The 15,692-nt window shown below is 40.0% G+C and overlaps 1 protein-coding gene across 6 annotated transcripts in view; it reads right to left on the bottom strand.

Moving 5' to 3' along the window:
- Positions 1 to 15,692, bottom strand: part of zdhhc18a (zinc finger DHHC-type palmitoyltransferase 18a) — a 28,229-nt gene that overhangs the window by 11,022 nt on the left and 1,515 nt on the right. The window contains exons 4-10 of one of the 6 annotated variants that reach the window (XM_061288821.1): positions 15,511 to 15,648; positions 15,374 to 15,425; positions 15,001 to 15,103; positions 14,808 to 14,920; positions 14,441 to 14,546; positions 11,120 to 11,276; positions 30 to 164 (exon numbers count right to left, since the gene is read on the bottom strand). In XM_061288821.1, coding sequence (XP_061144805.1) covers positions 124 to 164; positions 11,120 to 11,276; positions 14,441 to 14,546; positions 14,808 to 14,920; positions 15,001 to 15,103; positions 15,374 to 15,425; positions 15,511 to 15,648 — 710 coding nt within the window. In that variant the 3' untranslated portion in view covers positions 30 to 123. Of the gene's footprint in view, positions 1 to 29; positions 165 to 207; positions 1,790 to 2,484; positions 7,470 to 11,119; positions 11,277 to 11,305; positions 12,872 to 13,389; positions 13,463 to 14,440; positions 14,547 to 14,807; positions 14,921 to 15,000; positions 15,104 to 15,373; positions 15,426 to 15,510; positions 15,649 to 15,692 lie in introns of those variants that run through there. The other 5 variants (XM_061288819.1, XM_061288820.1, XM_061288823.1 and 2 more) reach the window with 5 other exon arrangements.

The raw sequence follows: 15,692 nt of genomic DNA, 5'->3' as shown, positions 1-15,692 counted from the left end.
TGCTCAAGCGTCGATTCATAAGGAAGGTCTCATGTGTTTCAAAGCTCCGCCTTTATTAGCATACGGCGCTTTGATTGGTCGCCACGTTTGGTCATTGAGCAATGGCTCTGTGGAAACACCTCCCTATGACGTCAGTGCTGTGCATCGCTCCTCCTCCACTTGCTCTAATGCAAAAAAATCAATTTAGCAACTTTTCGCAATATGCCTATTTTAAAAATAATAATATTAATGAAAAAAAAAGACCAAACACTTAGTAAATAGTAAAACATATATACATTTGACTTCTAAACCACAAAACAATCTGCCCATCTACAAAAGTGCCTTGAGTTGCTAAACTGACTTTAAATAGTTACAACTCAAATGATGTACTGCTTATACAAATTTCAATCAAATTAAAACTACAAAAAAAGTAGCCTCAACCAATCGTGATCTCATTTGCATTCAACAAGTGCCAAAATGGCCGCCGCTTGAGATTTTGCCGCTTACTTCATCTTCCAAAAAAGCAAAATTAGTCAGAATATTGTGTATAAAAGACAGTGAAAGAGATATCATAATGAAACTGAAAAGAGTTTGTTGTAATGATGTTAAATGCTGAATTAGTTAAAACAGTCTTAAGAATGTGTTTGCACTCAAAGACAAGTATGCTTTAAGTCTGAAGGAGTGCCTCATTTGATCATGCGATTATTACACCAGCATAAAATTCCCTAAACATCTTCAATGGAAACAAAAATTGGAATAGCTTGAGAAGGAATCGACTTAATTTAGAAGAAACGGAATGAATGATTAAGAACCTTTTTCCTAAAGCTAACCTAATATGTCTTCGTTCTTTTTCCGTTGGCAGCTTTAAGTTCCTCTCATTAGCGTTTGCTTAATCTCTTTCCAACGCACAGGCACAAAAAGGTGAATTTGATATTTCTAAGTGAATACTTCAGGAAGACAAAATGAACGCATCAGCAGTGTGGAAGCATCAATGAAGGTCGTTTTAAGCTGAAAAGATTTAGTAAATGTTTGAATACATTGTTTGGGTTAATCATATAAAAGTCTGCGTGTCTATAAAACATGTGAAAGGCGATACGGTCAAATTTATTGAAATCGAGAAGCTGAGAGTGTTTGCACTATGATGGGTTGCAAATAAAACTATGTGGCTTGGATTGCTTTACTCATAATTGGGTTTATGATGAAAAAGCTCCGCAGTATTGACCTTTAAACTTCTCTTTTTTCCAAAATCCCCTCTTTGTCTGACATACTTGTCCTGGATTTTAAATTGCATTGAGAGAAGCCCGGAGAGAAGCCAAGATGAAACCCCCTTAATGATAATTCCAACATAAAGGCAGACATTAGTCACAATGGCAAACATTACTCGTTTTGTTCGCAGGGGGGGGTAAGTGTAACCACACAGTCCATATTGAATTAAAAAAAAAAAAAAATGGTGCGCATATCAGTCCACGCAGCACATAAGTGCGCCAGTAAAATGTTTACGAGGGAGTGAAGTTCATTTTAGGAATGAGCGCCGTTGGCTTTTAGTGACGCTGCAATAAAATAGATACACAGAAAAACATGCTCTTAAGCACTTGAGCGCACACGTACGTCATAAGGACGGGACTTTTTAGTCCCCATGGAAGATTTTGCTTCTAATCCTGACAACATCGCTACGTCACCATGGCAACAGCATCCATCTGTGTCATTTGGACAGATGTGTTGTCGTTCTGACGGTCACGGCAGGTGCCGGCGCAAGACGGCCACTGCGTCATGGCGCTATAAATAACACACGCTGTGGCAGCTGGGCATCCTGGGAAACAAAACGCACATTTCACCTGAATGTGAAACACTTGGTGAGAACACAAAGACGGTAGATAAATATTAAGCCACTTGACATTATCAGGTTTCTTCACTGTCCCATGGCAGAATGAGTCAGGACACGCTTTTTCATTGACCGTGCTTTTGAACATTTGCCCACGTACACACTTAAGCTTTAAGTCAATAGAAGCCATGTTTGGTCATGAGCGGGAAATGGGTGTCAACAGCCGTGACTGGGAAATAACAAGTGGAACACTATGAATGATGTTTTGTTTTTTTTATTATTATTGTTTAGCTCCATTTGAGGAACCGTTTGAATGCTACACTGCCCTTCACATTCATGCCATACCGTTTAATGAGTTTGACATTCAGGTAAATATCATCATGACGTTTGCCAAAACGGGTTAGTTTGTTATGAACCAAATGTGTGGCTAGAGCGTGAAACGGCATCCTTAAAAGTTGCCTCCATCATATTAATGTTTGATTATTGGTTCATTCCAGAATTGGAAGAAAATCTAGGAATAAACATATTAGAAAAACGGACCACTTGTTTTATTATTTTGAGTTGTGAAACAACAAACATAGCCTACAATTTGATTGGTCCAATTCAACTAATAAAGGTACACTATAAGATATTCTACAGTAGCCCATCTTGTTCTTTTTTTAATCTAAAATAGAATGTTGCTGATGAAAATCATTTAGAATTGAGTTACATTTTATTGGAATAGTATTTTAACAGGGTTGCGAAGAATGCTAATGTAGCATACAGCTAGCATGTTAAATGGCATAGAACAAATTTAGCTATGCAATAAAAGAAAAAATCTGATATGATCATGTCTTTTTCTGATAATATGACAGGGTTGAATCTGTTTGTTCTTAGTACTATCAGAAAAACTTGTTGGGTTAAGAAAATATAGCGTTACATGGCAACGCCATAGTAGCACGACAAATAAGATTTTATATCTTTATTAACTACAGATTGTATTTACAACAGACACAGATTAATTATGGAACACATGAATGTGGCACAGGCCTGTTCTAAAAATAACTCACCAGTGATTGGACTTTGCAATTTCAAAGGAACATTGTAGAAGTGATCAATAAATGTTCAATCAATCATGATTTGAAAATGTAAACGATGTCATCTTTTTTGCGCTGATTCTGAATCTATGATTTTCTGGTTTTGATAATGATAATAATATTCATAATACATATTTCATAATATGATTTTCTTAGCTATAAATGCCAATGGATGATCAAATCAATATTGCACAAGCTTTCATCGGTCAACCTTAAAAAAAAAAAACCATTTTAAAAGCCTGATGTGCTATAAAAAAAATAAAAATACATACAATTAGGGACTCATAAAGCCACCCCAAATGAACATTTTACAATTGACCGGTTATAATATCATTTGAGAGGCGAGTATTAAACTGGATCCCTCAGTTTCAAACAGGTCGGTGACCCCCTGCACTAATTTAATCGCACGAGTGACACTGGATCTCGCGTTTATCCCTGAGTTGACATCCTGCCTGATCCATGACAAGTGACACTGTGGGTCTAGTAGGCGCGGTGAGGTTGTTCCTATTCCAACACACCCTAGGCAAATTGGCCTTTTAACTGCCTGCGAAAATATTGGCAAATTCTCAAGCACTGCGAGACTAATTTTGTGTTTTTCCGTCATATTGTTTATGTCACAAAGAAAAAACTCTTAAGTCATACACAACCTGTTGTTGAACAATTATCACCAACGTCATGCATGGAAATATTTAAGTCTCTCCACACGGCACATACATGTTAAACACGAAGAACAAGTCTTAGCTATAATTAGCAATTGTTTTGACCTGTAACTACTAAAGCTGATGCTTTAATTACTCTATGTTTGGTTTTACACGGTGTAACTGAGACGCTCTTTCCACTGTGTTTGGAAAGATACAAGTTTGTTTAGTAGTGGCTTCAGTCATGGCACCTGTTCTCCAAAAGCAGGTTGACTTGACCACTCGGCCGGGGACATCCGGACCTACGCCGGCTGTCTTATCACAACAGAAAAGGTGTGATAAGAGCTCCGTTTACTTTTACGGGTTGCCCCAGAAGACAAATCTATGAGAGAGTGGAGAGAGCTTGCGCAAGCAGGCCACGCTGCTGACGTCAAGAGTGGCTGCCTGATTAATTACAGAAGTGCTCGGTGGAGTGTTCACAACGGAGTGAATATAGCTTTGGGTTTTGCCAAAGGAGCATAGTCAGATAAGAAAAAAAAACCATTAAAAAAAAAAGACTTGTATTTTGCTGGCCTTGTTTTTTTTTATTCAATTAATTGCATTTCTTATAAATTTATATAAGATATATTTTGTTATAATACTAAGTGTTGATTTTAATGACATCATCATTTTGAATCTAAAAACAGAGCCAATGCTCACTCAAAATATTACAAAATCTGTTGTTGCTTAAAGTTTTTCCCAGGCTGAAGAATGACATTTACAACAATGAAAGTAATTTTGTGACTTAAAATATGCTCACACGAATAATAGCGCAAGAGTGCAGCATGAGGGAATTCCAAACATAATGGCAACCAGAAATCGTAATTACAATTTCGAATTTAATGTTGATTGAGCATAATAGACACTATGAAAAAAGTGTACTTTAATTCCAATATGTTACAAATGTGTACATGATTATGTAATTCTGATTAATCATAATGGTCAGAGTGAGGAACACGCAAACGCATCCATTGCAGCCTTTACAACTTGAAAATGAAATTTTTCTAAAATCTGGGGAATTTTGATGAATACATTTTTAATTTCAGTTGCCATGGGCTTTTTGAATTTAATATTTGAAATGATTTTATATTTTTAGTCACAGTCATGACTTGGTGGCTCGGGATGAGAGTCATTATTGCATACTTGAAATGCTCCAAAGCTCAACAGTCAAATATAGCATTGGACTATTATGTAACAGTGGTTCATTTTACTCAAGAGGGGGGGGGGGGGGGGGGGGGTAACTTTGGCTAAAGGCTGCAACTACTGAGAAAAATGAAAAAATGCAAACAGTGGCCTAGCAAGATAAGAAATTCCTTTAGAAGTTGTGATAAAACAGACAATAAATCAACTGTGCAGCTTTCATACGGCACATCAGAGAAGTGAGGGGATGTTGGCAGTGCGTCAGGCGCATATTTTATCCGTGTGAAATGTCTCTTTACTTCCCCCTGAAAGCCAAAAAGCTCAAGCACACATGTGGATGCATGCATGAGTTATAGAGGAGGCTGTGTTAAAGACAGGAATGTATAGCCTCAGTCATAAAACTCCTTTTTGCTCGCACTCTTTGGCTGGGAGCTTCTTACTTGGACAGATTCCTTAACGGGAGCTCAAACCGTACCATCCAGCCGTTTCATAATGACCCTTAACGTAGCCGAATAACTGTTTGTACTCTCAAATCCTACACTAAAAAAAACCGAACCCCATGTTGCTTTACTTTTCACTCGACGTGCCTCCGTCTGTGACCCCGCCAGACAGTTACCCACAAAGTACAGACACCCGGGGCCAAGAATATCACGAAAATGTAAAAATACGATATACAACTTCTGCCATTTTCCCAACACGTGACTCATTTGAAAAACTTCCACAAGTGGAGCGATGGGTCCTTTCAACCTCTGTAGAGTTTACCAGATGTGAGAAGGGAACCCCTATTTAGCAGGGAGCTCCGGTTTCATTCCCAGAAAGCCCGCACCCCGCTGCCCTCCCGACGCCAGGAGCAGAACCCCCGGCCCGAGCAACACACGGGAGCCGTTCAAATCAGTGGGATGTTTCCAGATAAATTCCCTCAGAAGCCGTATCTGTTAAGATCATCCCAACGCAGGTTGACTTTATGATTTTCGGAGCAAAAGCACATTTTTTCCAACCTCAGCGTGCCAAAAAATAGAGCAGTATGCGTCGTTTGTATGCTTCCATTGGCTGTGTTCACACCCACAACAGCGCAAACCCCCATTCCATTGTGCATGGACAAAAATCACAAAAGAATGAAAACCCCACCCATGCAAACAGTTACACTGTGTTTTGGACTTGGCTTGTTCACGTTAAATACGTTTACTCATAGTACGCCCTCAGGTGTCTTCAAACTCGTAAACGTGACAATTAGTGTTTGGTGACGTGGTGTTTACGAAGCGTGGCGTAGAGAACGAGAAGGAGATGATTGCCTCAAGAGATTTGAAAATAATTGTGCTGCTGTTAAGGCTACAAAAACGCTATCTTGTTGCTATTCGTTAGCTCATTTGTGGCTTTTCCTGCTATGTGTTAGCATTAAGCTAGCAGACGTTCGGGTAAAGTTGTGTTTAATACGCAATTTTATTTTATATTTAGTCTAACAGTAAACGTAAGGATGCTATCTCAAATTTTGGCTTAAAATCAGAGCGAAAAATCGACCAAACGTCTCGTAAAAACGGATTGATTTGGTCACTTTTATCTAAGATTCATGCGTTGTGGGGCAGGTTTGACTTTCACGAGCAAAAGGGGAAAAAAGCACACAGAGCACACATGGCCAAAAGCTGCTGTGAGTTACAAGCAGCGAAGCTTTCAAAAGCAGCTGGAGGTCAGACGCCCGACGTCATGTTTCAGAGTGAGAAAAAAAATATACACACACTTTTTTTTTTTACTGTACGCTTCATTTTTTTTGTGTGTGACAGATGTAGTGACATTCTGCCATGAACTTGCTTTTTCTCTCTTTTGGAACATTACCCTGGCAAACAATATAGCGTGCAGTAAGTCAAATAAGCGTTATGTCTGGTCATGCCCTTACAGTGACTCAACACTCATCGGCTATCTGTCGGTCATCGTGTCTTTTTTCCCCTGCTGCTCTCATTTTATTGTCATTGCTACATAAACCTGAGCCACATTCAAGTGTCTGAAGTCCGACGGCCTTTATTGGTCATTGCATAACCGCAAATCAGGTGTTTACCATTGAAGGATTCCTGCACTATGTCACAGGATGTAAATAACATTCAATGTACAAAAAAAAGAAAAAGAAATACACTCTAGAATGCGCATTAAAAACCACACTACAACTTGACTCGCAATATTTTGAGAGTTCTATGGAGGATAGCTCATTAAAAGGTTAATTATGGTACAATGAAGTAAAGCAAAAGTGCAAATTGTGCTCAAATTATCATACTTTGTACCCTAATAATCCAGTATTAGTCATATATTAATTAGAGGGAGTCTTTTATGTGTACTATAAAACAGATTTTGCCGCCTAATCTTTTTATTTCTCTTTTTTATACCGCTTGGCCTCATTACAGTTGCAAGCGAGCCGGGGCCTCTCTGAGCTGGGCAAGAGGTGGGGCAAATGTTAGAGAGGTCACTAGGCAACCACAGTGCACATATAGACAAACAACCTTTCCCACTATGGACAAATGGGAGTCTTCCATTAACCGAACATGCACACGGTTCTGATGTGAGTAAGGCAAGAATGAAACTTAGAAGCTTTCAACTGTGAGGCAGATGCTAACAATTGTATATTGTGTCAAATTAAATGATGCTTGATATATAAAAATACTGCCATCACATAAAAAAATTATAAAAATCAATTGACAAAATAATTAAAGTGGAGGTTAAAAAAAAAGTTGAGTCATGCAGCTTTTTCTTTTCCCGTGCGTTTGGTGACCAAGCCCTGCCCTCTCTGAACTGAAAGAACAAACACAAATGGCATTGATGTTTTCATTGTTTGCACACCAATAGTCAAGTATGAAGTTACACAACCGAGTAAATCTTTTGTCAGTTGCCTTTTCCCGAAAATGAAACTGGAAGAGAGCGAGAGAGCGTTTGGAGTGTATTTTCGAACGCGCCATAATTAGGGTACAGGGATTTTAATTGCGAGTCCGAGCTTTACTATTTTTGGTCTCACTTTATGTAAATTTCCCACAAAATAATTCTTTCTTTTTTATGATGCGTTTTTGAATGGTGCGACTTGTGTTGAAGACTCTTAAAAAAAAAAAATTGACCCACCCATGAAGTTGGATTAATTTGACCCAAACCAAACACATAGTTAATTCTGTACACCAACATGAGAGTCATTTACATTCCCTTGCTGCACATAACACAAACCCACACACATACCTAATTATCTTGCATGCAAATCAAGAACGCCTTCTCACACTCGAACTCGGAAGGACGCATTGCTAAACACACATTTATTCCGACTGTAGTCAAAACAAAATGGAGGCCAAAAAAAACACATCTTTGATGGCGGACATTTTGTTCTCACAGAGAGGCAGCATGTTATTTTGGTCATACAGCAACGCGGGATTGCGAAAAGTTATCCGCCAAGAGAAAGTTAGCCACGGAGTTCCGCAGTGTCTCGTTTCAGCGGTAGGGGCGCATACTTGGCTGCTAGCTAGCAATTCCTTCCACTCAGATGTCAGCTAACTTTAGGTGTGAGTCACTTTTTTTTTGCTACTGCGCAAATGACAACGGCTCGCTGAAGCGGAGCACATCGAGTTGTTTCTTGGAAGAGATGCTAAGTTTTATGGGTTAGAGGAAAATGCTTTCAACAGTGTACAGACAAACCAATAATTGAGTCATATATCACTGTTCATACTTTCTTCCAATTTAAGTTTGCCAAAGTTTGTTGGATGTCTGAAATATCATCCTGAGCGATTATCTTTTGGTGTGCTCCACGCCTTCGATAATGGCCGACAATCGTAGATGCTAAATATCTTGAGTAGCCTATTTATGATCTTGTTGTGTGTGGTCAACAACAACGGAATTCTTAGCTGTGACGTGAAAACAGTCAATCAAGATGTTTCCGAAAGATCACCGTTGTCGGACACATAAAGAGAAGCAACTGTTTGTGGTTTCCTTGTATAATGAGTCTCATAAATTAGTCACAATAATAAAGTGACAAGGAGGAGTTTGCAAACAAACAAACCTGGCCTCCTCTATGATCTTATTTTTAAGTATTTTCTGCCAGTCTCGAGGATTTCTTTTTTTTTTTAAATCTTCCTATCTATCTATGCTGCCTCTCATAGGTAAGTCTTGGTACTACAATAAAACATTTTGTCTGGGTGAGGAGACGAAGGAATTGTTGGTGGTTATCTCGAGTACATCACGCACACGGGATTTGTGTGGGATCTCTCAAATTTTTAAAATCCTGTATCACCCGACATGAAGTAAAAAGAAAAAAAAGTTGATGCAAATAAACAGCTTTTGCTATAGTGCTAATAACACCTATCTGCATATGCTACAATGATAAAGCTCTTTTTAAAATATATTATCAGAGATTTCACAGTCTTAAAGTTTTAACAATTCCTAGTTTTCAGTGAAATCGCTCAAATTGGAATCCCAGCACACTTTCAAGAAATGTGTGCCTCTCAGGACTCACAAAATCTTGACATGTGACTTACAAGACACTTTGGCATAAATTCACAAGACTAACTCAGTGGGCATCAGGGATATCCAAAATCTAAACTCCATGGGGGTGTTTTACATCTTTACGGAAGGGTACAAATTTGTGTACAGAAAAAATAATAATAAAAGAAAAAAGTAAAGTTACCAAAAAAAAAAAGGTGGAATAAAGATGAAAATAGTGAGTTGCGCTGAACCCGCTTCTCGGTTTGACATACTTTGCATGTCCCTGCGGTTGTGGAATGCAGTACAGTCGGTTTGATCCAACATACAATTAGTCTCACGATTGACGAAGGTTTCCGATTTTAACATTACAATCAACTTATCTCAGTTCCCTTCACCAGTCAATCAATCACAAGGCATGTGAGTATCATAGTGACACTCGAATCCCCAGGGAATATTATTACAGTGTTAATGAAATCATATGTGGTAAAGTGTCATTAGTAGTTTCACTCAACAGAGCTAGCCAAACTAGCACTGAGCTACATTTAGCAAATAAATTCTAATATTTCTTCTCAGTACATGAGGATGTTTAGATTTCTCTTGTCCAATCAGATTTCAGCATTTAGTATATGTTGTCATGACTTTGTAATTTATTCACTTTTGATTAAATAAATATTCATTCTGAACTGTTCTGGGTCATGTGCATGATGCATGCTTGTTGTACAACATTTTTGTTTTGATGATTGATGACTATAATTGCATCTGTATTATGAAATGGATTAAGTTTGGTTAATCCCCAAATGGATCCCCGGGTACTAAAACCGCAGGCTCGCTTGATCAAAACTGAATATTATAATATTTTGTCTGCAAAGGCAGATCTGGTGTTGGATTTAATTACAGTGTGCAGCTGTAACCAATGTTTTGAGTTCAGTCACCCAAAAAAAAGTGGAAGAGACGAAAATTGCGTCGACAGTGACAATCATCGCCCGTCCCTTCGAATTTTAGAACTTAAGAAGCAGAGCTCAGCACTTATCCACCCTCCAAGTCTCGTCTGAGCTCTTCTTTTATATATAAAAAAAAAAAATCTATTTTAATTTTAAGCACACCCTCTTATTCTGCAAGCTGGCCACTGGTCCAGCTGACTGGGTGGCCGTTTTTGTCTCGGCTCCTCCGCTTGAGGTTAAAGAGCACGAAATCCCATCGACGGAGCAAAGAAATCATCTGTGCACGCCAAGTCGCTGAGCCTTTGCAGTCATCACGTCCAAACCTACTTGTATTGTCAAGTTATCGCCGATCCTCTTGCAAATCATTTGTGCTCGTGCTGGCGACTTCAAAACACAACGCAGCTGGCTGAGTCTGTGAAACTTTGCCATTTTCCCTCTGCAAAGGACCGAGCCAAAGTCTGCTCATCTGTTTTAACTTTGACTGTGATATATCGCTTGCCAAACGGCCAAGACTTAACCGTAGAGTCTTTTGAAGTGCAATGGTCGTATAACAAATGGATCGATGAACGTTATCACATTTCTAATCCAGGTTCTTAAAGTCCAGTAAGGTTTTGATATATAGAATCGGACTGGGCCACAAAGCTGCTTTGAATGGTCTAGCATGTCAATAGTTGATTGTATGGAATGTACATTTTTATTTATGGACTAGTTTATCCAGCTTCTATTCACATTAGAAAATCTTGGATACACCTGACAGTTGGCTGCAAATTTGACCAACCATCATGATCCTCAGCCTCCACGGAAATTTTTCTTTGCTTCTCAAGACGGGTAATTACAGGCTGAACAGTTACTTAGAAGCATAACTGGGCACAGCATAAACACTGGGACATAAGCAGTGCCAAGCAAAACCAGTTGTGCCATTGAAACATGGTGTTCTTTTTTAGATGGCAACTCCCAAAGTCTGCATCTGTTCTGGGATGACCATGAGATGTTGCATACATTGTATCTGAGCAACAAACACACACACACACACACATTCCTCACCTGCCTTCCAGTGTAGCTTTGGCTCGCCTGTCGTCCATATTGTGAGATCACATTCACACGCACTTTGAAGAACACGTGCGCTCAACATGCGCCTTCTCATTGTTTCCATGAACCCAACTATCGCTGATTTACTGTCACCACAATTGAGAAAATCATTCTGGGAAAGGAAGAACAAGGAGAAGCAACACTCGTCAACGTGATTGTTTTATTACCAGCTCCACTGTCACATGTTAAGTTAAAAACCTATGTGCAGCTTTAATGCCCATTTACATAATTTAAAATAAAATATTCATAAAGGCCTTTTGGTCAACTTGTACTATATATTATTACTTAAGAATTGCTGTCTAAGGAGACTGCACAATCTTTGTGCACATTCCGCCCCCTAGTGGTGAAAACTAAAGCTTGTTATGTGAGAGATCACATTTTTCTATCAATTTGGGGTTGCAGGTGAACTGGAATCTATCCAAAGTGACATTTGAATACGGAACCAATAACACTCACATACACAGCCATGAACAATTTAGAGTTTTCAATGAAGCTAACATGTATCAGGCAAAACTAAAGGTCATGCAGAAAGGTCGGAATCAAGGTTGAAAAACCTCAGAACTGTGATGCAGACGTGCTTAAGCGGTACAAGTAGAAACTACAAAGACATTAAAATGACGACGTGACGCGATACTGTCTAGATTCCAAACATAACTTGGCCTATAACCCATCGACACATTCAACCACAAACGTCTATGCAAATGCCGTCAAAAAGCCCCAAGGCGAAGGAAACCCCGGTTTTCTTTTTTATTTCCTTCTGGGGCCCAGCAGTATGGTTTGCTTTGATTTCAGTTTAATACATATTCAATGCAATAAGTTATGCTTTCAAAAAATATGATCTTGTGGTCATAAACAGACAAAATATAGAACAGATGAGAAAACAACAAATCATACCGACTAAAAAAATAAAAAATAATAATGCATCTTGCGCTCTGATTTTTTTTTTTTTTTTAGCAGTCCACACAAAACCAGGGGTTCCCAAATACTGGGCAGCAAACTAGCCGTGAGCAGACCTTTGGGACTAAAAAAATAAAATCAGGCCTAATATTAGTACTGTGATATCCTGTCCTTGATCCATCACAACCCATAAATTTAATCGATCTCTTTTTGCCAAAGTTGGGAACACATGATGAAAAAAAATCCTGTCATGGGAGCAATTCCTGAAACAAATTGCTTATTTTCTCCTTCCGTCATCCACAAACGGACATTTGTTCACAGGTTTCGAAAGCGGTTTGCATAAGATGCGAGCAGGAAACTAAACACTGCGGCTGACCTGATTCTATGGCTTGAGGCTTCTGGACTGTGAAAAGTGCAAAGGAGTGTTAAACGTTCACTTGTTGTGCTTGGAGTCGAAAACAGAAGCAGGAGCACTTGTGGAGAAACAAAGCTCCCTTAAGGTTACGGGATAAACCTAACGTCGGGCGGCTCGCCGAGAAGCGGCGCGGCCCGACCGAGCGAGGGCGAAGGAAACGCCAAACGGAACGCCGGGTTGATGGAGTGCATCGAGTCGCTCGTGCTGCTCCTGGAGAAGGGAGAGCACGGGGTGCCGGCCTCGGGCTGGCGCGAGCACCTCGTCTCGGTCTCTGCCGGGGCACTTGGAACCTCCGGGCCCAGAGGGGTGGTCTTTGGGGTGCCAGGAAGGCAGAGACCGTAAAAGGCGGAGGAGTGGAGCATCCTCTCGAGCACGTCTTTGGTGCTTTGTGTGCACTATGTGTAGAGGAAGAAGAGAAAGCTCAAGTGAGGAGCAGACCAAAAAAAGAATCAAGTGTCGTTCTCAGTTAGCGGTTAGCTTGGCTGGCATCCAGCACTATGAATTTCAGGCTGTCTGCTGAGACGCACAGAGGAAAAGTTAAATGCAGACAGAGCACGCAGAAGGCAACCATACGGAACGAGGTGAGGATGGATGTGAAGCTGCAACTCTCGGGGGGAGGGAAACAAGTACATGTTTGCTGACAGCACCATGCACACGCAAGTGAGATGGATGTGACATAGACAAGACAACCCATTTCATCCGAATCAAGAGAGGACAGGAAGTGTCATGGCAACAAATGCGGCCATCATCCGGCTCCCGGCATGGGTGAGTGGAAGTTGAAGAAGAACGAATGGCAGTGAAGCATGCGCACTCACGTTAGTGAACAAATTCCAAAGCAGTCACAGAAATCGGAGGAAAACAAACTCTGCGGCACGTCATGGAGGAAAGAAAGGTGATCGCTCCTCTTGCTTACCATCCAAACTTATACACGCTGCATTGTTTTTTCAGGCTGTGCAGGACAAAGAAAAGTCCTGACAGGTCTCCTCCTGCCGGGTGGAATGGATACAGCACAACAGTGAGAATTAAAAGGAGATTGTTTGGGTGGCTCGGACAAAAGTCATCGGAGACGAAGCGGAGTGGAAAATATGGATCTCGCGGTGACAAATTATCGCACTTTTTGGAAGACTTTTGACAAGATATTGGAGGATGTGTGTGTCAAGGGGATTGACGTCAGGCAAGAGTCAAGTTTTAATTCCTTCCATGGAAAAGTCATCCATCCACACCTCGCACTATGCACGCCAAGAAGAATGCCGTGGCAAGATAAATCCCTGTTGATTGGTTAATTCATGACTTTGTCATATCAGGCTTATGAAGAAACTAAGGGAGCAAAAATACATTTCAAGACCAACGCCTAAAATACAAAAAAAAAAAAAAAAACTTTTTTTTTTTTTTAAAGGTATGCTAAAATGTTCCATACGTTGAACATGAATGGCAGAGGGGGAAAAAAAATGAAATTTATATATTTGGGCATTGCATGCAGGCTCATCAAAATGGAGACTCCCTAAAAAGTCAAACCACCACTGCAGTCAAAATATCAGAACCAGAACACATGTTTTGTCAGATAAAACACGCTACTGGCCTTTAAATGCACTCCCGCTTTCTTCCCAACAACCACCAAACAATGAATAACATGAAACTAGCAAGAACAATTATTTTGAGCTGTACGGAAAGTCTGCTTCGTCACTAACTCAAATACAATCTGTTACTTATTTTCATTTTGGCCAACTTTAAAAGAAATCTCATTCTTATACCTTATGTAGGTCAGCGCCATCATGGCCAGCATTATTCATTCATTCTGCTATCACATTTACATATTTACGTTCCATCTGTCTGCGACTACCAACGACCGACTTGAAGGAGACAATATATTGTACGAACAAAAGGGAGTGGAGAAGCTATTGGGGACATTAAAAAAAAAAAAACTTCTGAAGGGTGTGGGAAGACCACAATGTGGTTGAACCTACCATGTTTGTGTCATTCTTGGCTGCGAAGGAAGGCAGCTCGATCTCTGAGATAGGCGCAGCGGGGGAGGACTCCTCCGGTGACAGGAAGCCTCGCCTGTCAATTAAGCTGCAGAACACAAAAGATGACGGTGTTTTGGTGGAATCCACAAGTTCAACCAGTCGTCAAAACACGCCCGTATGGGCATACATGCAAATTATTTTCACGAGAACAACGGTTGATTGATTGCAATGTGCAACTTGCACAGCTGTTTTTTTTTTTTATTATTCATTTAAGGCTCTGAGTTACAGTATGTTCTGGGAAGCTCTCCAGCTAGCATGATGATTTATTCACAACATTAATTGTTAATATCCTTATTTGTTGACACACCTCGGTGGCATGGGCCCACATAATGTCACGCAGCAGTTGGCGAAGATGCTGTTATAAGTGTACGGATTCCCAGACTCCTCGGCGCCCCTTTTACTGGACCAGGACCCTTTAATCTATAAAATGAATGTAGAAAGTTATTGTATTGACAAAAAATAAAAAATCAGTTGAATTGTGTTATATAGTGCCAACTTACATCCTCATTTGTAGTAAGGTTAGAGGCTACTAGGTAGGTATGGAAGCCTGAGAGGCCCAGAATAGACCAGATAGAGAAAAAACAAATGACCAGCTCCACCACGGTATAAAAGCAAAGTCAAGGAATAACTTCACTATTATATAGTTGGAAAAAAAAAACAATTGTTGTGGATTTGAAACGAGCAATGGACCAAAACTACTGATCCTTTTGCTTTAAAGCCATCTGCTACACTGTGTACAACTAACGCTGATCCTATTAAGCACTGGCTTAGACTGGAAAACGGCTCAACAGCCTGTGATCAAGATCGCATGCATTTCCAAAACAGTTGGAGGAGACCCAAAAAAAAGAAAAGTTAGCAAATTAAAAAGGATATCTGGCAGGACTCTCTTGGATGGCTTGGATGAGGCTTTTACCCGATTGAGAACCTGCATTAAAAAAAAAAAAGGGAGAAGACTATTATAAAAAAAAAAACGCAGATGTGTCATTGAAGCTTAAGCGTGACAAACTTACGCAAGGTAATGTGTGCGATGACGCAGCCAAATATAAAAGATGTCAGAAAAGACAGGGAGATGATGAAACTGTAGAAAAAGCGGTAATTGCGTTTGCCCACACAGTTCCCCACCCACGGGCAGTGATGATCAAACCTCTCTGAAAGAAAAACAGACCAAACAGACATTAAAACATTTTCACTT

Source organism: Syngnathus typhle, linkage group LG10 (assembly GCF_033458585.1).
Source record: "Syngnathus typhle isolate RoL2023-S1 ecotype Sweden linkage group LG10, RoL_Styp_1.0, whole genome shotgun sequence".
NCBI lineage: Eukaryota > Metazoa > Chordata > Actinopteri > Syngnathiformes > Syngnathidae > Syngnathus > Syngnathus typhle.
The sequence above is the reverse complement of the archived record's forward strand: the minus strand, read 5'-3'. Positions and strand labels throughout refer to the sequence as shown.